We start from the raw sequence: 21,867 nt of genomic DNA, 5'->3' as shown, positions 1-21,867 counted from the left end.
CAGGGACAAGCACAATTTATTTCCACATTATATTTCATGAAACTTGAAAGTTTCAGTGTCACAAGCTAAACCACAGAAGCTGCCTGTCAATACACCACCCTAGACCCTTTCTCTCTGACCAGCGTGCTGGAATCTTCTGGATCATGCTGGCTTACACTCTCTATTTGTATCCTATCATAGGTCATGAACTTCTGTGAGAATCTGATAAGAAATCATTGGCTTTCTCCCAAGAAAAATGCACATAAACATAAGCACATAAATTCAGCATACAATTTTGAGGGCTTCAGAGACTCCCTGAAGCACATTCATGGACCCTGGCTGAACCCCCTGGTCTAAACTGTTGCCTGCAGAGGGCAGCAGGGCAGCTGGAGCCCACATTGAGAACTGCATTCAGGAAAGTTGGGGACACTGTAGAACTTGATTAGTTTTCTGAAGGCACTTTTCTTTAGCATCATCATCTCTTCTGGAAACCTAGAAAAGATTCTGACCCGGCAGGAGCCGCCATTCTTCACAGAGCCATCTGTGGGCAGTGGCTTCTGATCGCCTACAGGCACGCTGTTGCAGCTGAGGGAACGCACTGCCTTCTTATTCTGCACAGACAAATAATTGAACAGGAAGGAGGACAGCTTGTGCTTGGTGAGGTCTGGGGCCTCTTCTGAAAAGCAGTCATCAAGTGGGTCCAGCAGGGTTTCAAGGTGGCGGCTGCCTTCCCCTCTCACGGAACTGGCTCCCACACGTGGAGGCTGCTTGATGATCTTCCTGGCCTGGTCTGGGTCATCTCCTGCCCCGCCGACACATGGAAAGGACAGTTCCTTGGCCAAGGCTCTGGGGCCACTGGTTTGGGGGATGAGGTTCCCCCCCTGAGGGCTAGGCTGGGAAGTACAATGCTGACTCAGGATGAGAGTGGCAGCATCACGAATGAGATTCCAGTCTCTCAGGATGTCATCCCTGGTGGTGAACTGGGATGTCACAGTGAAACGGATGATCAACTTGTCCTGGATAGTGGCTGGGATGAGAAAGAGACGGCCAGCTTTAGCTATTTCCTTTAACACACTTTCTGTGAGGCAATTAGGACCCTGTTTGAAGGATAAAGAGAAGTAAAGTCTGTATCACATTCCCTGTAAGCATCTCCAGAAGCCCAGTATTTACATTTCCAAGAGGCTGAAAATTACCAAATAACATCCTTCACATGAGATGGAAGATGGCATTACCTTTAGACGAAAAACCACCAGGCCAAGGTGCCTCTTGGCAGGAATTTCAAAGAAAGGTTCGTTTCTGACCAGAGACTCAAAATACTTAGCCATTTCAGTACCCTGGAATTGTGAACATCGAGAGAACTGAGATTAATAACAGGCAAGAGACGACCATGCATAAACTTCCACACTGTTAAAGGGGTTTAAACCAGTCACATCTTTGAACCAAAGAGACCTAAGTGGCTTCTGCCTGATTTTCTTCTCCATTTGATTTTGCTCATATTCCAAACTATAAAACCTCCAATGGCTCCCTATTTCTTGTCACATTAGCTCCACTTTGAGAACTCATGTCTCAGGGGCCTCTTTCAATCCACTCCCAGAACCAGAAGACTTGTGGGATCCTAGTTCCCCTGCCAGGGATTGAACCCGGGCCCTCGGCAGTGAAAGCGCGGAGTCCTAACCACTGGACCACCAGGGAAGTCCCAGAGGCATGTGCTTTGCCATCAAGGCAATGTACCCTCATATCCCGGCTTCACATATCTTGGCTTACAGACAAGCCAAGAGGGCTAGCAGGGGCCACATCCCAGCCCATGTTCCGCATTCCCAGCCAGGTGCCTCTTACGGGATACAAATGCTCAGAGGAAGAGACTTTTGTTTCTCCTGTACATAGAGGCACCATGTGAGCTGTCAGCAGCCCTGCCCCCATATCCTAAGTCGACGTCTTCCCCTTGCCTCTCAGACCTTTTCACCTCAAATGCCCTTCATCCCCTTTTTTCTGACATTCCACAAAGAACATATTTTTACATATCATACCCATGTACACCATGGAGAAGGCTTTAAACCTGTTTAATGGGTACAGAGTTTCTGCTGGGGATGATGGGAAAAGTTCTGGAAGTAGACAGCAATGACAGTTGCACACATTGTGAGTGTACTTAATGCCACTGAATTGTATGCTTAAAAATGGTTCAAGTTGTACATGTTACATTATCTATATTTTACCACAATAAAAATGTTTTAAAGCTTTGTACCATATTAACCTTTCACTGAAGTTATAATTTTTTAATTTCCTATTTTTTTTTTTTTACTTAGTATTACTAACTAAACAAGGACAGGACTTGCCCTTTCTTTCATTTTTAAAAATTTCTCCAGGCATCCAGAAGGATCTCAATAAAATATTTTCTAAGTAATGGCTATCACCTGGTTCTCATACTGAGTACTCTATTTCAAGAGAAGTCAAAGGATTCAGCTAACAAGTTGCTACAAACCCGATCCAGAACCACTTTCTCTCTCCACTGCATGGTCTGTTTAAAATGGTCTCCAATCCCTACCCTAAGCATTTTTCATTGTCAAGTCGTAAGGCTATCTCTGGGAAAGCACCCTGGTAAATGTTTTCTCACTGTTTTATACTTTTGCAGTTTACTTTTGAATTTTGTCATGATTCTCCCCTGTGCCTCCTTCCCTCCAGGCCCATTTCCATCCTGTCCTGCCAATTGTGAGATCTTTCTGTGTAAATGTTTCTCAAGTCTACATGAGTAAGACGTCTCAGATACAGATCCAGAATCAGCTAACCAAAGACCATGAAACTGATACTTCTGAGCAAGGAAAGAGAGCCAGAAGTCATCTTTGTTCAACCTCTTCATTTTCTAGAAAGAGACAAAGGAAAGTGGCGTCCGCAAGGTAGCAGTGGCAGAATGCAGGTCTCTGGTCGCCAAGCACACCCCCTACCATGCTCTGTTGTCTCCTGTAACACACGCTCTTGGCAACAAGAGAGAAGAGGGGCCAGAGGAGAGAGAAAAGAGCACAGGCAGCATCCCGCCACCAGAAACCACCTACCTTTCCGGGAGATGAAAGCAGGGCTATAACCAGTGCCCTTTACCATCCTAGGGCAGAGGCAGGCAAACTGCAGCCCCCAGGCCAAATAGAGCCCCACCTCCTTCACACCCGTTTTTGTAAATAAAGTCCTTTGGAACACAGCCACGCCTATTTGTTAATGTACTGTGTATGGCGGCTTTTGTGCTACAATGACAGACTTGAATACTCACAACAGAGATCATATGGCCTGCAAGGCCAAAAATATTTACTATCTGTCTTTAAAACAATAATTTACAAACCCCTTTTATTGTAGGTGATAGGAGATGATGGTGACGACAATGCTGAATTATTAGCATTAGAAGAAGGAAAAATTGGAGAAGGAGGAGGAGAAAAGGAGAAGAAGAAGAAGAGGAAAGGGGAAGGGGGAGGAAGAGGAAGTGGGAATAGGAAATATTTGAGTATTTAGTGGAATATTAGGTCTTGCACTAAGTAAGGGCTTTATGTGTATTATTTATCATCACCATAAACCTTTGAGAGAGGTATTATCATTTTCTCATTTTATAAATTAGGAAGGCAAACACGGAAAGTTTAAATAATTTGTCCAAGGTCACCAAACAGTAAAGGGTAGAACTAAAAAATCAAACCCATATCCCATTCTCTAAAGCACTAATCTATAACAGGGAGATACACAACTTGGTTTTATATGACTTTCAAGAGCTCACATAATAGAAAATAGCCCAGAACTGTAAAGAAAGGAGGCCCTCCTCTCTTAAGCAGGGCAATTACCATCTCTGAGCCTCACCCATAAAATGGGGTTCATCAGGGTGACTGCCCCAAGCATTGTTGTAAGAACCTAATGAAACCCTATACGTTATTTCTTTAAGACACTGTGCAAGTAAAAAGAATTATGATCGCAGTCAAGCTGAAGAGATAAAATTAACTCCCATCAAACAACTTCATTTTAGTTCCACCCTTTACTTTTGTGGGACATTGGTAGCTTTTAGAGCTCAGTTTTGTAGGTGTGATTGAGTAGGTGGTCCTAGGAATGCCGAGCAAGCAGAGATGAGGGCAGATGGAATAGTCAGGGAAGCTCCTGGGAGAGGCGGAACTTAATCCACTAGCAACATTTGGAGAAGAGAGGGCAATGCAAGAGGGCAATGCACAGGTGAAGGTGCAGAGGCACACTGAGGATGGAGCTGGAACGGGTCAGTGAGAAGCCTGAGCTTAGAGGCTGATAACTGGGTCCTCGAAAGCCAGGCCCAGGAGTCTGGGCCTAGTGTAGGCGAAGGGGAGCCCATGGGAATTCAGGGCTTTGAGTTGGGAGAGGCAGCATGAGGGTAATTAGCCAGCACCTGCACGTTGAATATCCAGTCCTGAGTTGGAGCCAGATGATAACCTGTAACCTCCAGCACCTCATCCCCCAGCTACCTACTTCCCATCTCTGAGTCTGAGGAGAGAGAGAGAGCAAAAATGCCTAATGTCCCTGGGTGACAGCCACTCACTGATAGACATCCAGTTAACCAACACCTTGATGTTGATAACAAATGTAAAGTTACCAACAGTAAGCCAGTCATACATACTGATTCAGCCACTGCACTTGGCCTTGTGTTTGCTTAATGAGGACGGAATTCCCTAGAGGAAATGTGGCCAGGGAAAGACACGCAGAGGAACAAAGGACAACGTCTTTGGAGTAACCCTCTTGTATTTATCAATAACTTTGTCTTTCTCATAGGCACTCATAAAAATGAGAGAAAATTGCTGCTGACCAAAATTCTTAGTTAAGTTCCACCCCTTCCATGAAGCCTACGACAGAGGGACTGTGCCTGTCTCATTCACCTCTGGGTCTCTTTCCTAGCACGATAATTGTGTTGTTGAAATAAATTGTACCAAATATGCCTTCAGTAAATACCGCTTGACATCATGCAGGGATGTTTGTTCCAGACTTGCAGGTCTACATGTCCAAGCCAGGCGAGCCCTGTTTCTGGCATAACCATAATAGTGACTAAAATTTTCAGACAGCCACGACAATCAGAGTAATTTTTTAAAAGATAGGCTCCTACCCTGGCCACAAGCTGCCCTTTGATTTACTTTCTATTTCCTTCTCTGCAAACTGGGCTCTCGGGCCATCCCTCCCCAGTGCTCGATGATAGCAGAAGGGATGGTGAGACAGTCAGGTGGGGGACAGACACCAGACAGCCCTCAGTGTCATGTTCTGCTCAGTGATCCTCTAGCTAGCAAACAGACGGCTGCCCTGAATCATCAAGTCCCAGGAGCTCACAAACAGGCAAAGGCACCTGAGCCATACATCACACATCCCCCACCCCGGGAAAGGTCTGCAGAGCAGAAACCAGCCTTCCTCCCCACTAGGCCACAAAGCGAGCCTGGGCTCCTCCCAAGGCCTGCCCACTACATACATGTCTGATGTGCGCTTGAAGATTCTTCACCCCGAAGGACCGGATCACAAACCAGAGTTTAATAGAACGAAACCGCCTGCTCAGGGGGATCTGCCAGTGCTAGAACAAAGGAGCACAGCGCCATGGTTAGAGGCAGGGACCCCTGCTCCTCCCACACACACTCCTGAGCTTTATCATCTGTTGTCTGCACAACCCTCCAGGGATGCACAGCGTCACCATGATGCCCGAGGCTGTTGCTAAGGAGAAGCCAAGGCAAGATACACAAAGGCTACCTCGTCATGTGACCAAACCCTTGTCCAAGAGCAGCACAGGTAGAAACCAAGTCCATGACCCTGGACCAAGGAGAAGACACTTTGCTTTAAATGCTGCTTTAAAAATTTCATCCCATAGAGTGTTCTGCCTATGTTTTCCTCTAAGAGTTTGATAGTGTCTGGCCTTACATTTAGGTCTTTAATCCATTTTGAGTTTATTTTTTTGTGACCGCCTGAAGGGGGGGGATAGGGAGGGTGGGAGGGTGGGAGACGCAAGAGGGAAGAGATATGGGAACATATGTATATGTATAACTGATTCACTTTGTTATAAAGCAGAAACCAACACACCATTGTAAAGCAATTATACTCCAATAAAGATGTAAAAAAAAAAAAATTTCATTCCAGGCTGAAATTCAAGATAGGGGCAATACGTTTTTTCTCTAAAAGAACCTAATCTACCTTGAATAGCAGAAAATAGAGTTTGATTTCTCTTCCCCACAAAAATGTAAAGTATAGGGTTCAGGAGCTCAGATGCTGGAGCCTCACAGACCTGGGTTTCTCCTCCATCTCTACCTCTTACTTGGGCATTGCCACCTCACTGGCTCCTCGTGAGACAAAGAATGAACAGCACCTCCAGGGATGTGGTGTGAGGAGAACCAGGGTGAAGAGCTTCACAGGAAGTCGTCAATAAGTCCTGGCTATTTAGATGATAAAAATGTGAGCCACAAATCACAATGGTGCTTCTGCCTAGAACCAAGATGATTATTATTTAATTTCACTGTCCTGACCTTATTTTTCCTGTGACGTTCTATGCCCTCAGGAGGACACCAGCCCTCAGACTGCAAACAAACATCTATATCTCGGCCTTTGTTAGACTAAAACTGACTCTCTGTTCCTGATGACCAAATTCAACAGAGCTTAAAGTTCAAGGTTGCGGGCACCAAAGGTCTGAAAATTTTCAAACCAATTCCAAATCGATTTCTCTGATCTGTAAACAGAGCAAAGGGTTTAGCACACATTTGCAATTATTCTCATGAGTAGTGTGATTTCTAATGACCTCTTCCTCAAATGTCAGAAAGCATCACCACAATTTCTGTTGACAAAAAATAAATATTTTTCCCATCGAATATTTATCTGTTCCTCCACAGGATTGCCTAATCCTCAAAACTGTGCACACCTTCATCCTTTGTCCCAGTTTCCTGACCCAGGCACAGTTTGGACATGACCCCTTGTCCAACATCAACATTGTTGATGGACAATGTTTCTCTATATCAAGCACTAAGCCTTGGATTTCCAAGCAAAAAACTCCAGAGCTGAAGACCAGCATGGGGACTTTCTTTTCCCTGTAACAGGGAGAGTGTCAACTCCACCCTTTGTTAGATGGACACTCCAGATGGAGACTAATGAATGGATAATAGTGGCCTCTGAAAACATTGTTTTCCAGATGGTTATGGCCAATTGACTACAATAATTCACAAGCCAATTAAATGAGAGGCAGAGATGATTTTAATTTTGACTTCTTTACAGTCTGACCATATCCCCAGCTGTTCCTCTTGTCAGTATTCAAAACCAATCCATGCTGACCCAGCAGGGTGGTTCTAGCAGATATTTTTCTGCTGGAACAGGAAATTTGGACATGGCTCTTCATTAACTCAAGCCATTCCCAAGTCTCCTCTGCGTCCTTTCAAGGTTTTGCCGGTCTCACAGCCAAGAACAAGACAATTCCCCCTCCGCTAGTTGGGAGGAGGTGAGGGAGCTTCCTGATGTCAGAAGAATCTAGCCCTGATTTTAGGTGGCTCCAGGGCCCAAGGGATGAAGTCCCTAAGTCTTCTCTCCCAGGATGCTGCTCTATTTCTGGCTCATCTCAAAATGACTGGGCTTTTTTTTTTTTTTTTTTTTTTTGTGGTACGCGGGCCTCTCACTGTTGTGGCCTCTCCCGTTGTGGAGCACAGGCTCCGGACGTGCAGGCTCAGCAGCCATGGCTCATGTGCCCAGCCGCTCCGCGGCATGTGGGATCTTCCCGGACTGGGGCATGAACCCGTGTCCCCTGCATCGGCAGGTGGACTCTCAACCACTGCGCCACCAGGGAAGCCCTGGCTGGGCTTTTATTTAAAGCTTCAGCCACCTGGGTGAAAAAGAGCTTGGAGCAAGGGGCAAAGTAGCAGTGAAGACCCCCAGGATCATAACAGACAGCAGCTTCAGTTTTCTAGGAGTTTCTTTGAGACTTAAAAATTAAATCCATAGGATTAGAGGTGAGGGAAGGAAAAGATAAAGTAGCACATTCTGGACCAGTGCTAAGAAAAGTATAATTTAATATTTTTATAAGTGATCTGGAAGAGAGAGAGCACTGTAAAATCTCCAAACTGCTGGGAATGAACCACAAAAAGATCCTGAGATACTGTTGCGGACAAAAAACAAAAACACAAAAAAGTAACATAAAATCCAAAATGGGCCAAGGGAAGAAAATGCTCTTAAGTTACGATGATCCAAGTTCACTTATAGAAAAATGGGCATTGGGCTCCCCTGGTGGTGCAGTGGTTAAGAATCTACCTGCCAATGCAGGGGACACGGGTTCAAGCCCTGCTCCGGGAAGACCCCACATGCCGCAGAGCAACTAAGCCCATGCACCACAACTACTGAGCCTGTGCTCTAGAGCTGGCGAGCCACAGCTACTGAAGTCCGCGTGCCAAGAGCCCGTGCTCTGTAACAAGAGAAGCCACCACAACGAGAAGCCCACACACTGCAACAGAGTAGCCCCCGCTCGATGCAACTAGAGAAAGCGCGTGCACAGCAACAAAGACCCAATGCTGCCAAAAATCAATTAATTAATTTAATTAATTTTAAAAAAAGAAAAGAAAAATGGACATTGTTTCACACTCAGGGGAGAAACCTAGAATTACCCCTAAAGATATCTGGCCCTTGGGCTGCTGTGAAAATTTCTTTAATTCAAAAAGTGCTGAAAACCCAACAGACAGGGCAGTGGAGATGAAAGAACCATTATTCTTCTATTTTTATCAACCTTTGGAGGGTCCTCCCCGACCACTACAAGCTTACTGCCTGAAATTCCAATAAAAAAGCTTTAAAAACAAACATCTAAAGAAAGTGTGAACTGGTCCAAGGGAGAATGACCAATATAATCAAGAGATGATGCAGTGATTATTTTAGAACTAAAAAAGGGCAAGAAACTTCAGCCCAAGGAGAGAAGACAGAACCGTCTCTTCACAAAGAATGACTCCCAGACGGCAGACGTTGCTCTCTGTGCTTCACTGTATTCATTCGTTTATTCCTCACAGCAAAGCCTAACTAAGAAGCTAGTACTGTTATTATCACCCTCATTTTAGAGATGAGAAAACCTAAATAGCTTAAGCCATCTGCCCAAGACCACACAAGTTAATAAACGGAGGAGCCAGAATTCAAACACAGTTCATCTGTGTTTTTAACCTCTTCGCTGTATAACAAACCTCTGCAGCTGAAAAGTAGAGCTTTTAGAAATATCACACCTACCATTTAGTAAGCATGTACCACATTCCCAGTAAGAAGTGATCTACATGTATGTTCCCATTGCAGCCTCACAATACCCTGTGAAATCAGTGCCACCATGCCCATTCTGCAGATGAGAAAGTCAAGGCTGAGAGAGGTCCACTATGACTCCCAAAAGCCCACTGCTGGTATGGAATTCCAAATCAAGCTCGTCTCACTCTGCCTAGCCTTGACCATGTTATATGTAACTTATTAGTTTACATCCCTGTCTCCCCTACAATTAAAGGAAGGGCTCATCTTCAAACTGAGGAGTAAACCTGAAGAAGTTGTTTCCCCAAGAGATAGTACAGATTGAGAATATGGGCAGGGTCTAGAGGTTGAGGTGCAGCTAGTGGGCAAGGCAGGAATGCTTGGAGGCATCTAGAACCTCGGGAAGGATAACTATTGCCCCATCCCGACCGTGGAGCCTCCCACAGTGCCTCGATGGGGACAAAAGGATGAAAACAGTTTAAGGAAGGAGCCTCTTTTCCTATCCGTGGAAATTTTCCACCCTGCCCTGCTGTTAGGGAGTGAGCAGAGAAGATTATCCAGGACAGAGGCAGAAGGGAATTGGGAGAATTTTTAAATGCCACAAATACTCAGGAAACTCGCATCCTACCTCAAAGGTTGGTTTCATTCTCTAGGGTTTTTAAAGTTTTCTGGGTTTCATTCTATATGCTTAGGAACAGCTTGAAACCAAAGGTACACAGTGGCAATATTATGGGATGGGCTCATCGTGTGAGGGAAGGAGACCCTCATCAGACTCAGGCCGTTTCTGTCTCAGAGGCTGCCGTGCTGCCCGTTCCTGGCCACTCACCATGAAGTCGGTGGCCGCACCCGAGTCGGCATGCCTGAGGTAGACGGGGTTCACGCTGAAGGTCTGCTGCAGCTTGTACTTGTCCTTGACCCTGTGGGTTGCCAAATGGGCATTAGTAGCTGAGGATGGCTTCCCCACAGGCTGGGAGCTTGGCTGCCACACTCACCAGAAGCCAGTACAGTCAAAGTGCACCATCATCCACTTGGAAGGATTAAAGGTGAAGGAATCAGCGTACTCGACGCCCTTCAGAAACCCCCGGAACTCAGGGCACAGGAAGGCAGTGCCTGCGTAGGCAGCATCGATGTGGAGCCACAGCCCCTCGTTGGCACCTGAGGAGGCAAACATCACCTACTGGGGGTGGCACTGAGGGTGGGAGTGGGTTGCCACCAGCCAGCTAAAAGGCATCTCTTCTCTGGCCCATCCAGCTGGGGGGCTGCAAGGGAAGGGCTGGGAAAGGATGCCCATGGCTGAATGAGACACGGAGGCTGTGGACATGGGGGGAGGGTGTCAGTGCAAGGAGTGGGGCTGAGTGAGGCACGGCCACCCCTGCAGGGAGAGCCTACAGAGCCTCACCCTGGCCTTTTCTCTCACCGACCAGAGGGTCGACACCCTCTTGGCCTCCACCCAGAGCTTTCTGGAACAGAAACCAACTTACCACTGGCCCAGAGAGCAATATTAATGCATCTAATACAAATGTTAGAGAGGGGCTGTCTCTCTTTCCTAGTGGGTTTCTTGCTTGAGGATTTTGAACAATCACATTTGGGTTTCTTTTCTGCCTTTATCTCCCCCTCATCTCGTGGCTTCCCCTACCCTACCTTTTCATTTTCATTTTCTCAGCCTAGACTAGAAAATATTCCACTATGACTCACTCACCCTGTGTTTCGGATATGTCCTGCTTTAAGCAGATTTCAACATACAAGTGAGAGAGTGAGAGACCTGAGGTCCTCCCACTGTTACCTCTGAGGACAGGATGCAAGGGGGTCAGCTCTAACCCTTGGTCCCACCACTGGGAAAAGCAGTGACCTGGCTACCTGGAAGAAGGTACTCATGACCTCTGGTGGCTCTTCCTACGCTCTGTGCATTGACCACAGAGGGACCAGAGAATTGCACTGAGCTGCTTCCAGGCTCTTGCTCTAGGGAACATTTTAAAACTCATTACTTGTCTTCCTAGCCAGACAGGGCAGACACTTACAGATGGGGCCCAGCTCTGACAGGCGGTCAAATGCACAGACCCCAGTGGTCCCCAGTGTGGCACAGACCTGGAGGAAAACAGGGGAAGTTAACATGGGAAGGTGGGCTCGTGTGACACATTTGGCCTGAAAAAAAAGATTTCTTCACAGATATTATCGACCCCACCCATTCCACTAGAACAGGGTATGTTTCACACTGTATTTTACCATGACCCACAGTAAGAAATACATTTTGTATAGCAACCTAGGACATATACACATGTGTATTTGAAATAAAAGTTTTACCAAACAATGCATATTCTCAACACAGGCACGTACTCTCATATTTTCCGTCCTATTTCTTTCTTCTTCTTCTTCTTTTAATGTTGGTTCTGACCCACAAAATTTATTTCCTAGCACACTACCTCATAATTTGTAAGACACTGTATTTGAGGACCTTTGTGCTCTTGTTTGCAGCACGTTACTTACCTGAATTCTGACAAAACTCCTTCCTCACCTCCCAGCTCTATCATTCTAAGCTCAGAACATGGTCTGACTTACAAAGACAGGCACCAAGCCCTGCGCTCTGTCTTCCTCGATGGCTTTCTGAAGAACTTCCCCTCGGAGTGAGAAGTTGTCATCCACAGGCAGAAATTTCATCTTGACCAGAGAAATCAAACCAGCCTTTTCCACCGAGGAGTGGGCCTAGAATGACAATGGAAAGCTGTTAGCAGAGTCATCCTGGAATGAGCACTCCCAGAAACTGCTGAAACCAGACGAAGGGAAGCAAACACAGCATTTGACGTTTGTCTCCCTCCAGGGTTCCTTGGACAACCTCTGAGGCCTGGGCTGCCCTGAACCCAGAGGGCTCATGTCTACAGGGAAATCACTCAAGGACTAAGACTCCAGAAGCCAAGCCCTACCTGAAGGTTTGGCTTATGTTGGGCAACTCACCTGGTCGGAGGCATAGGCAACAAGCCGGGCGTTCAGGGAAGACTCATCCGCCTCGGGCTCAGACGCTTTTATTTCTAGGATTTTGTTCTTCCTTGCTGCCAGCAAGGCGATCAAGGTGGACTCACTGACTGTGCTCTGCAATGGAAGAAGGTTCCCAGTGGCAGCCTCTCCATGTAATCCCTTGGCAATTGCCCCAAGTTTTGTAGGGGTGTGTGTGTGTGTGTGTGTGTGTGTGTGTGTAATAGCTATTCTTGAGGAAGTACACAGCTCCTGCCTAAGGAGTTGCCCTTCCCCCCAGCTCACATGCCTATTGTATATTCTACATTCACAACTTCCTATGCATTCCTGGGACACCTCCCTCTCCTATAATTTTCAGGGAAGTAATGAAAGCAAATTTTCAACATCTTTATTAGGCCACAAAGACCAAAAAGAGAACGTTCAGAGAATGCTAGATACAAGTCTGCTTGTAGTTATGTTCGCTCCCCATGTTAAAAAAAAAAAAAAAAAGAACTTTCAATGTATTAGGTGTGGAAATGGAGTTTGTTTCCACAGAGATATCCCAGAGAGAGAGGGTCCTGGCCTACTTGAGAGATAACTTTGGCCTCAGTTTTGCTGCCGATGGTTCTTGTGACCTTGAGCTAATATTGCCCCTCCAGAAGGCTCGTTTCTATTTATAAAATAGAGAGCATCCCTTTAGCTGCCTACCAGAGTGGGAGTATTGATTAACCAAAAAAGTGTTGGGTAGGATTTTGCTCTGGCCATGATTGTGGGAATCCTGGGTGCCACCTCAGCAACTTCACAGAAATCTTGATGGTTTCTCATCCTTCATTTGCTCAGTCTTTGGTGTCTTTGCTTCTTGAAGTCCTTAGGTGACCTACAGCTGATTGCTCCCTGCTGAAAAGCCTAGAGACCGTGTCACAGGAAATGCTATAGACCAGATCCCACAAGATATTCAGTGGCTGAAAATTACTCCACAATAAGGAAGCCAACAGAATAGTAATAATAATAATATAAGACCACCTTCCATCTGTACAGCTATTCACAGTTCACAAAACACTTTCTGCTATCGCATTTGCTCCTTATCAAACCTGCAACACTTGTGATTCCTGTCTACCTATGAGAATAGTGGTGCTCAGAGAGGTTACAGAACTAAACCAAGTTCATGTGGCTGATGGATACAGGAGAAAGCATGGTTTGCATTTAGACAGGGTCAGGTTTGAATCATTCTTCCACTTACCAGCTGTGTGACCTGGAGCAAGTTTTTAACCTCTCTGAGCTTCAGTGCTCTTATTTCAAAAATTGGGGATGACACTATTTACCTACAGGGTTCTTGAGATAATTAGATGAAAAGCAAGATCATGCCCAGCAGGCATTTAGCATGTTTTTCCAGATATAATATTTGAAGCTATAACTATCTGCTAACAACCCAGAAGGTCCACAACATGCAGTAATTTGTCTTTCTTGTGAGGGTCAGATTTTAATCTTGGTACAAGACTGGAGTGAGAGAGGGAGTCACTTAGCTAGCAAATGGGCCCAGCAAACTTTCCAGTTCTCATCTCAGGGCAGCACGGCTATTTTTATTTAATAGAAGAAATCTTTGAATCCTCACATCCACCTTTTGAAGGAATTATTATTATTGTTATTTCTCTATCTTATATATCATAAGATCAAGAAAATTACACATTACAGAACAATTCAAGAATTTGGGGGTTCTCAGAGGTCTCAGAACCAAACCCTCATGAATGGCAAGGGTTTATAGATGCAAAAGTACCTAGCAACGTGCACGGTCTACAGGAGGCACCCCTCAAGCTCCACTATGCTGCACTACTCTTGATAAAAAAAGAAATATTTGAACAAGTGTCATTTGACAGATATTCAAAAGACAGGATTATAAGATACATCGATCTATATTGTTAATTTCTCTCACTGCCAAAAATCTCCTGGACCTAAGAGGGAGGGAAAGAAGTCTCTACTTGCCTTCTCTTTTCTACTTACCATAAGGTGTAAAATGGGACAAGAGAGGGGAGATGTCAGATTATAAACTAAGAAACTTGAATCAAGTAATACTAGAAATGTGTTGACTTTTTAATTTTTTTCAAAGAAAAACTAAAAGAAGAGTGGAGACAGTCGTGGCCATGGTATAAAGGCAATGGAAGTCAAGATGGTAGTGGCAGCAAAGGTGGGAGTGGGGACTGTGGTGGAGCTGGTGGCGTCGGTGGTGGTGGTGTCAGTCATGAGAGTTATGATGGTAATGGTGATGGTGCCGGCAGGGACGGTGGTGGTGTGAGTGACATGGGGGAAACTCCATGGAAAACATGAGAATCACCCGGGCAAGTTTGACTTATCTTTCCCTACTTAGTCCCTATGCTAGGAGGAGCTTTGCCAATGGAGGCACCTGCAGGACACCTCCCCCCTGGCTGCCAGGGTGGTGGTGCAGGAAGTGCTCTGGAAGTCCCAGCATTTTTGCCAGCCAGTCCATGACATTCATCTCCAGTTCCGTGCACACAGGGCTGGAAGCCTGAAAGAGGGAAAGCAATGTCATCTGGATTGCCCCAGGGCACCAAGATGTCCCCACCAGCCCCAGAAACACATCCGTCTCTGCCTTGACCCTCCCCAGGCCTGTCTTGTCCCTGAAGAAGGCGTCACTTTTAGGTCCTGTGGCACCTTCATCCTCTGCCAAACCAGAAAGGGGAAAGAATGTGGGGCTTTGGTTCATGCCATCCTCAATGAGGTGGATTCTCCTGTGACTCCAAGGCCCGATGGAAAAACAGTCCTAGAAATGATTGCTTCCATTTGGCCCCCAAAGTCCCTAAAATACCCAGCTGAAAAGCATTCTAAAGGCCAGGGGGAAGTTTTAAGACTGAGAAAGAAAGCACTTCCTCCCAGAAAAGATAGCAAGTCTCCCAGCTTCCAACTCACTCCACCCACCCACCCCTACACACACACACACACACACACACACACACACACACACACACACACATCCTATAACAGTTCAGGCTTAAAATAGAGAGCTGTTCTAGGAGGCTTGTGGCACAATTTAAAGCTGATTGGTGCTTAAGGGGTTATTAAGGGAAGCCTTAGGGCATATCCCTAACCCCTCAAAGACAAGAGCAAGGGGAAGGTTGTACCCACAGGCACCAAAGTGTTTAGAGAGTGTAACAAATTGTGGCAATAACCAGATCTTGGTCCAAATCTCATCTCTGTCTCATGAACTATGTGGTCTTGGAGAGATAAATTACTTAAGCCTTCATTTCTTAATTCGCCACTACAAAATGGGGCCACTACTCATAATTTCACAGGGTTAAAGAATAAGATGAGATCATTTTTATAAAGCTTAAGCTCAAGTAATGTAGCCATTGTTAATATTTAACTTGAAACCCTGTTCAGAGATCCAGACAAAATATGTCTGCCCCAGGATTTCACTTCCTGCCATGTCCTCTTTTCCACTGGTTATAGCTGCAGCCATGGTTACTCACCCAGGTAAATCCCAAGCAGTTGATGGCATCAGCCAGCATGTCTCCCAGCAGTGATGGCCAAGAGGTGAGAGCTGGGTAGTAGGCGTGCATATGGGGGCTTTGCCAGTGTACCACCTGGAAGCAGAGCATGTACACGGGTGGCACCAGGGGAGACTGGCTGACACTTTTAAGACAACCAACAAGTGGCACAAATCCATAAAAGTAAGGCATAGTCACAGTGTTCTTGCCACCCACGTTTCTCACATTCTGAGCTAGTTCATCAGTGGAGCTTTGCACACACGCAGAGACCAGAAGGGAATATGCAAGATGAAAATTGCTATGGGAATTGGAGTTGTGGATTCTGGGTAGTGTTTGCATTAGTCTCCAAAGCTTACCCCCCGCACTGCTCCTACCCAGTAATAAGAGGAAGGGGAGACTGTGAGCTCTGGAAGAGCAGGTTGCTTGTCTCATCCAGTCTCTTGCAAAAAGTATCCAGAGTTCTTTGGGCATGCACTCTTACAGAGGGCCAGTGTGCCTGGGTTCAAAGCTATCCTTAGCTTCCCAGTGGGGATGGGGAGAGGAGACTAGAAGACAGAAGTACCAGCCCAAGGGCATGGGAAACTGCCTCCAGGTTAACCCTTGAGCCCACAGTTAGATTAACCAGACGAAAGGAGGGGCCTGTGGACAGGAAGGGCCTCCTACAACTGCGCTCAGAAACATTTTCGGTGGCTCATTGGCCTCACTGATTATCTAATCTGGCTTCATCTCACTGTTCTACAATCATACCCTGTTCGTATCTGCGTTCATGTCTTTGAGCAAAGCTGTGTCCCCTGACAGGAAGGCACTTCTCATACAGATGGGACCTTCCAAAATCTGCTAACTCTTAGAAAGCCAGTAAATACTCATTTCCTCCATGAACCCTTCCCCAGGTCCCCATCTGCCTTTGATCCCTTCCCCCGAGCCCATGGAATGTTCTCATTCGAGATGTTTCACGCTACTGAGAACTCATGAGATAACATTTTAGTGTATTATCGAGTTATTTCGTGTACACAAATCCCTTTAACCCTTTAAGAGCAAGGATGGTGCCCTGGACAGTGTGTATGGTAGAAGGAGCATAAGATTTAAGCCCAAGGACACAGGTTCCAGTCCTACCCCTGCCGTAACCAGCTGTGTGACCCCGTAGACTTATTGTGAAGCTAATGAACTTAAGAGTCAAGGTCCCATGTTTGCATGGGTCTCTTTCAAGATCCATTCTCAATTTTTTTTCTTAAGGGGGCGGGTCCCAAATTTTTCATCCAATTCCCGCCTCATAAAACCAGGATCCTCCCCTGTACCTCTCTCAACCTCAGTTTCTCATCATAAAATAAATCTTGTCTCCTGGGGTTGTTGTGTGGATCAGCCTGGGAGGAAATTTGTAAAATGTAAAGCACTAATGTTAACGGTAAGCTAATCACATGGTGATGGACATATCCTGACTTGACTCTTAGATAATCAGACCTCGTCCTCCAACCTTCACCAGGCAGACGGCGTCATAGGTAATGACAACATCTTCCACTTTCTATGCTTTATCTTGTTTAATTCTCACAGCACTCCTATTAGGTAGGTTCTAACATTCTCCCTGTTTTACAGATAACAGTTGGGGCTGGTGGAGAGAGACAGCATCCCCATGATCACATATACCTCATAGGGACAGATGTCAGAAACCCAGGGCTGCCTGACTCTGGAGCCCAGCACCTAAGCAGGGTGGCACCCTGCCTGCTCCCCTTGCTCTCCTCTCCCTCCCTCATTAAGAGTAGGTGGGGTTTCTCTAACCAGGGTTGGAATTAAAGCAAAAAGACAGTTTTTCTTCTCCTTGTGTCTAGGAGGTGGCATGGAGGGGAAAATTAATCCAGTTTTAAAGGAGGCACTGGCCCTAATGAGAAAGCAAAGGGCCAACGGCTTTCAGGCCAACTCTCAGAGGCTGGTGCAGCCTGAGAGATGAGATGAAAGATTGGGTCTTCATTACTGATGTGATTAGTGACAGTATTTTGGAAACCCCAGAGAAGGACTTCCACCTCCTGGTCCTATCAAGAGGCAATTGTCTGTTCTAATAAGATACATAAGATAAGATAAGCCAGAGGAATGCTTATCAAAACAGACAGACCTCCTGGTCCAGAAATGAGTCTCTTTAACTGCACCCCCAGCAACTGCTGGAATTTCTTTCAGTCAAATGAATCAGCTCATTTCCATCTCTTCTGACAGCTGCTTTCAGTCTCACTACCAAATTACGGTTGGCCCCTCCGCAGATTACATTTTACAGAATGAAATCCATGAGATAATCTTATTGGGGAGCTAGCCTCCCTGGTAGAGTTTTACTGATACCGAAATTTTCAAAATATGCTTACAAAATAGGCTGAATGGTCAGAGAGGTGAATATTTGGCTTTGTACAAACTTGCCATCACTTTCTGTCTGTGTTTGAAAGAAAACAGAAATATCCCCCCCACCCCTGCCTCCAGGTGTATTTCTGTCACATCTAAGTCCAAAGCTCTTTGGGGATGATGGGAGCAAATATCAAGTCATCCTGGGGAAGAGCTGCTGGACACACGTGGTTCATGATACCAGTGCCCCAAGCAGGGAGACCTGTGACTCTGGGAAGACAACTAACTTCTCTGAGCCTCAGTTTCTTCATAAAACATGGATCGTAAGGTCATTTGGCGATAAAACAAGCCAGTCTACCGTGTGGCTAATACAGTGCCTGGCACGTGGCGTGGAGCACAATAAAAGGCAGCCCTTCCGTGAGAGGAGGATGGTGTACTTTCAGCAGGAGCGCCTGGCCCAGCTCCTGGTGGCCGGGGACATTGTCACAGCACACGGCAGCTTCAGCACAAGCCCCAGGCTTCAGCCAGCCTCTGTCTGTTCCCTGGCCCCACTAGCACTGTCACCAGGCTATGCCCCTTGTCACTGAGAGTATAGATGATTCAGGGAAAGCTCCTTCCTACTCCTGAAAAGCAGTTCAATCAGGAGACCTCCCTTGGTTAGGAAGGACGGGGTTCCCACTTCATGGAGGAAAAAGGAGGGGGCTGACCAGGACTCGCTCAGCTTCCCGGCCCACCCAACCTGACAACCGGGGTACCCTCGGAGAGGTGTGCTTTGGCTTCTCTCCTTCCCTTTGGCACGTCTCAGGATTCTGTAGGAGAGTTCCCTGGCTCTGCCAATGGGGGCTTCAGGGACCATCTCCCACCTCCTCTCTCCATCTTGCTTCCCACATTTGTCCTTCCCCCTCGGGCCCAATCTTCACTACTCACCTCACCCCATCCGACTTCCACCCTTCTGTCAGACAGGCCCTGGGATGCAGTCCTTACTCCGTCTTGCTCCCTACCCAACTCTACAGGTCAGCCCTGGCACCAGAAACCTAACTTCAGTCAAAGTCCTGGCCCTCCATATGCCCAGAAGACAGTCTGGGATGTCGGTGGCCAAGGGGCTGAGGGCTTATCTTAGGGTTACCCAAGGCTTTCCAGGCCCATCGACGCCCCCCCCCACCTACACCCCGACATCCAGAATCACCCTGTGGTGACTGCGTCTCACCCCGGGCATGATGATTCGCTCAATGTCCCCAAAGATGCTGTCCCAGCTGTCGGGCTCCTCGGGCGCACTCTCGGGCAGCTGGGCCCGCAGGTAGCCAGGCCTCACATCCGGAGTCACCCGCCGCTCCTGCACGCTGCTCAGGTACTGGCAGATGTAATCCACCATCTCCTTTCCTACAAGGGAGGCAGAGAAGCCAGGCTCATGTCCCCTGACTGGGCCTGGCCAATTTGTGCCCGTCGCCCTAGCATCGGGATCAGGAGACTGGGTGAAGAAGGAGAAGGAGTCCGGGGCTGAATGGTGGAGGGTCTGACCCCCAGCAGACAGCTTGTCTTCAATTAAAAAATTTAAAAGTGTGCAAAGGAGTGAATGAATGATGGAGGGAGTGTGTGACTCTATCTGAATGAATAAGAGGGAAAATCTCCAAGGCATCAAGCTCTAACAACAAAGTAAAGGATTTCTTTCTCCTCCCCTTCCCTTTTCCATATGAATCTTGATCAGCTCTCCCACCTTTCTTTTCTTCTCAAAAAACAGAGGGTCTATGCATTCATCACCTTACAGATTCAGTAGAAACGCTGTGGCTCTTTCTATCCAGAAATTGTACACACGCACACACAGCCCCTGTACTCCTTGTTGGCACAGATGGCAAGCTCCCACACTAGGTTCTGATAAAAGGTAAAAAATGTATTTGTTCACCATTCCCATTGGACCAGTAATTCCCCATATTTTTGGACCCATGAACTTCTTTGAGAATCTGATTAAAACGGTAGACTTGTATACACACAATTTTGTGTGTAATTTCTGAGGTTCATGGACTCCCCAAAGCACAACCACAGGCCCAGACTAAGAACCCTGCACTAGCCTGAAATCTTGGGGAAATGCAGGGCCATGTCTTAACCAATTTATCTCCCTCGCTCTGCCTCCACCAATACCTCAGTACCTAGAACAGTTTTCAGATGCTCAACAAATTTTATCAAATGAATGAATAAAAGAATAAGGAAGAAAAACAGCCAAGTCGAATACTTGAAGCCACTGCAAATTATCTATTCTTTCTTCCCTTTCATTTCTCCAGGAAAGGGTCTCTGTCTTCAGAGCCTCTGTCTCTTCATCTCTGTCTCTTTTTCTCTCTCTCTTATTGCTTCTCTTCCTCTCTGTGTCTGTGTCTGTGTGTTCATCTCCCCCTCTGTGTCTCTCTCAATATCTATCATTCCTCCTTAGTACTCACTAGCCTCCTTTTCCCCCTGCAAAAGAGCAAGAGAGACAAGGAAAGGGAAGCCGATGTCTTCCCAACTGCATCAGCTCATGCAAAATTCTTATAAGCAGGACCATTCCCAGACAAAACTGTGAAAACTTCCAGCACCCTTCTCTCTTCGTTGTGCTCTCCTCCAACCCTCCAACGGCCCAATGCCTTTCATAACTGCAGCAACATCCCTCCAGAGCTCTGAGAGCCCTGGACCTAGCCCTCCACTTACCCAGGGACCACATGGAATGTTTCTGTGTTCCACTCACAGGATAAACATCCACAGCCGATAAAACCAGCTCTCAACTGAGTGCCTTTGGAAACAATGGAATAAGCTAATGTCCGGTGAAGTGTAAAGACTGATAGTCATTCAGCCTGGATGAGAGGGGAGTTTGGGGGAGAATGGATACATGTATATGTATGGCTGAGTCACTTTGCTGTGTACCTGAAAATATCATAACATTGTTAGCCGGCTATACTCCAATATAAAAGAAAAAGGTTTTTTTTTTTTTTTAAAAAGACTGATAGCCACTTAGTGAGTTATGTCTGGGTAGAGGAAAGAGAGGAAAAGTTGGATTTTAACATGGAACCACGCCTTACAGCAAAGAAATTTTAGGCAAAATAACCTACTAGAGGGGATGAGGATATAAAACTTTATGGAGAGAGAAATTATAAGCAACTACTTACTTTCCCTCTTAGGACAGCCGTGCCTGAAGACAAGATAACCATTTGGTTTTGCTCATCACACAAGGCTTGAGACAGAGTAGGTGCTCTTTAAATATTTATGGAATGAATGACTAAATGAAAGAACTCTACAGACAGATTTACACATAGAGAAATGAAGAGGAAGGAAGATGAGATTTTGCATGACTGCAGAAGACTTAGGGAAATTCTTTTCTACTTCAGAACATGAATAATCCCCCTGTACCCATTTAGTATTTCAGAAACCCAAATCCCCTATTCCGTGGGAAAGAAGAAAGGAAAAGTCTGGTACAGTAGTGTGGACGCACATGAGAGTTGGTGTATGAGGGGGAGGATGAAAGAGAGGTTGAGAAAAGTTTTAAACTCTGATCCCACATTCCCTTCTCAGGAAAAATTTTGTGGAAGCCAACTCTCAGAAGGCAATTCTAACACTCCAGTCAAAAGATACCCCAAAGGGCTTCCCTGGTGGCGCAGTGGTTGAGAGTCCGCCTGCCGATGCAGGGGACACGGGTTCGTGCCCCGATCTGGGAAGATCCCACATGCCACGGAGCGGCTGGGCCCGTGAGCCATGGCCGGTGAGCCTGTGCGTCCGGAGCCTGTGCTCCGCAACGGGAGAGACCACAACAGTGAGAGGCCCGCGTACCACACACACACAAAAAAAAGATACCCCAAAATCTAAGCAGCAGTTCCTGCAAGAGTGGCAGCAGGGAAGAGGGCCAGGGATGCCCGTACTCACCTCTCCTTCTGTACTCCTCAGGCTCCAACATCTCCCTGGG

General features: G+C 46.5%; 1 protein-coding gene across 2 annotated transcripts; it reads right to left on the bottom strand.

Moving 5' to 3' along the window:
- On the bottom strand, positions 1 to 21,867 carry HDC (histidine decarboxylase). 2 transcript variants are annotated; one of them, XM_024761897.1, is made up of 12 exons: positions 21,828 to 21,867; positions 19,153 to 19,325; positions 15,609 to 15,722; positions 14,525 to 14,647; positions 12,130 to 12,264; positions 11,737 to 11,880; positions 11,199 to 11,265; positions 10,173 to 10,335; positions 10,007 to 10,097; positions 5,420 to 5,518; positions 1,212 to 1,313; positions 1 to 1,076 (listed from the first exon to the last, which is right to left on the bottom strand). In XM_024761897.1, the coding sequence occupies exons 1-12, from the start codon at positions 21,856 to 21,858 to the stop codon at positions 333 to 335; spliced, it is 1,986 nt and encodes a 661-aa protein (XP_024617665.1). In that variant the 5' UTR covers positions 21,859 to 21,867; the 3' UTR covers positions 1 to 332. The 2 variants fall into 2 exon arrangements, with proteins under 2 accessions (XP_024617665.1, XP_024617666.1); XM_024761898.1 differs by lacking the exon at positions 5,420 to 5,518 and having other exon boundaries at positions 333 to 1,076; positions 21,828 to 21,858.

This window comes from Neophocaena asiaeorientalis, unplaced genomic scaffold, assembly GCF_003031525.2.
Source record: "Neophocaena asiaeorientalis asiaeorientalis breed wild unplaced genomic scaffold, Neophocaena_asiaeorientalis_V1.1 scaffold111, whole genome shotgun sequence".
NCBI classification, from domain to species: Eukaryota; Metazoa; Chordata; class Mammalia; order Artiodactyla; family Phocoenidae; genus Neophocaena; species Neophocaena asiaeorientalis.
Note: the sequence above shows the minus strand (reverse complement) of the source record. Positions and strands in the feature narration are given on the sequence as shown.

Excerpts from the sequence above, each read along its gene's own strand:
- HDC (XM_024761897.1), bottom strand. The coding sequence starts at position 21,858 with ATGTTGGAGCCTGAGGAGTACAGAAGGAGAG. Across the intron at positions 10,336-11,198 it reads GTCAGAGCTGGGCCCCATCT|GTGCCAACGAGGGGCTGTGG; the intron begins GTAAGTGTCTGC and ends TTGCCTCCTCAG. Across the intron at positions 1,314-5,419 it reads TTCAAGCGCACATCAGACAT|GGTACTGAAATGGCTAAGTA; the intron begins GTATGTAGTGGG and ends TCACAATTCCAG.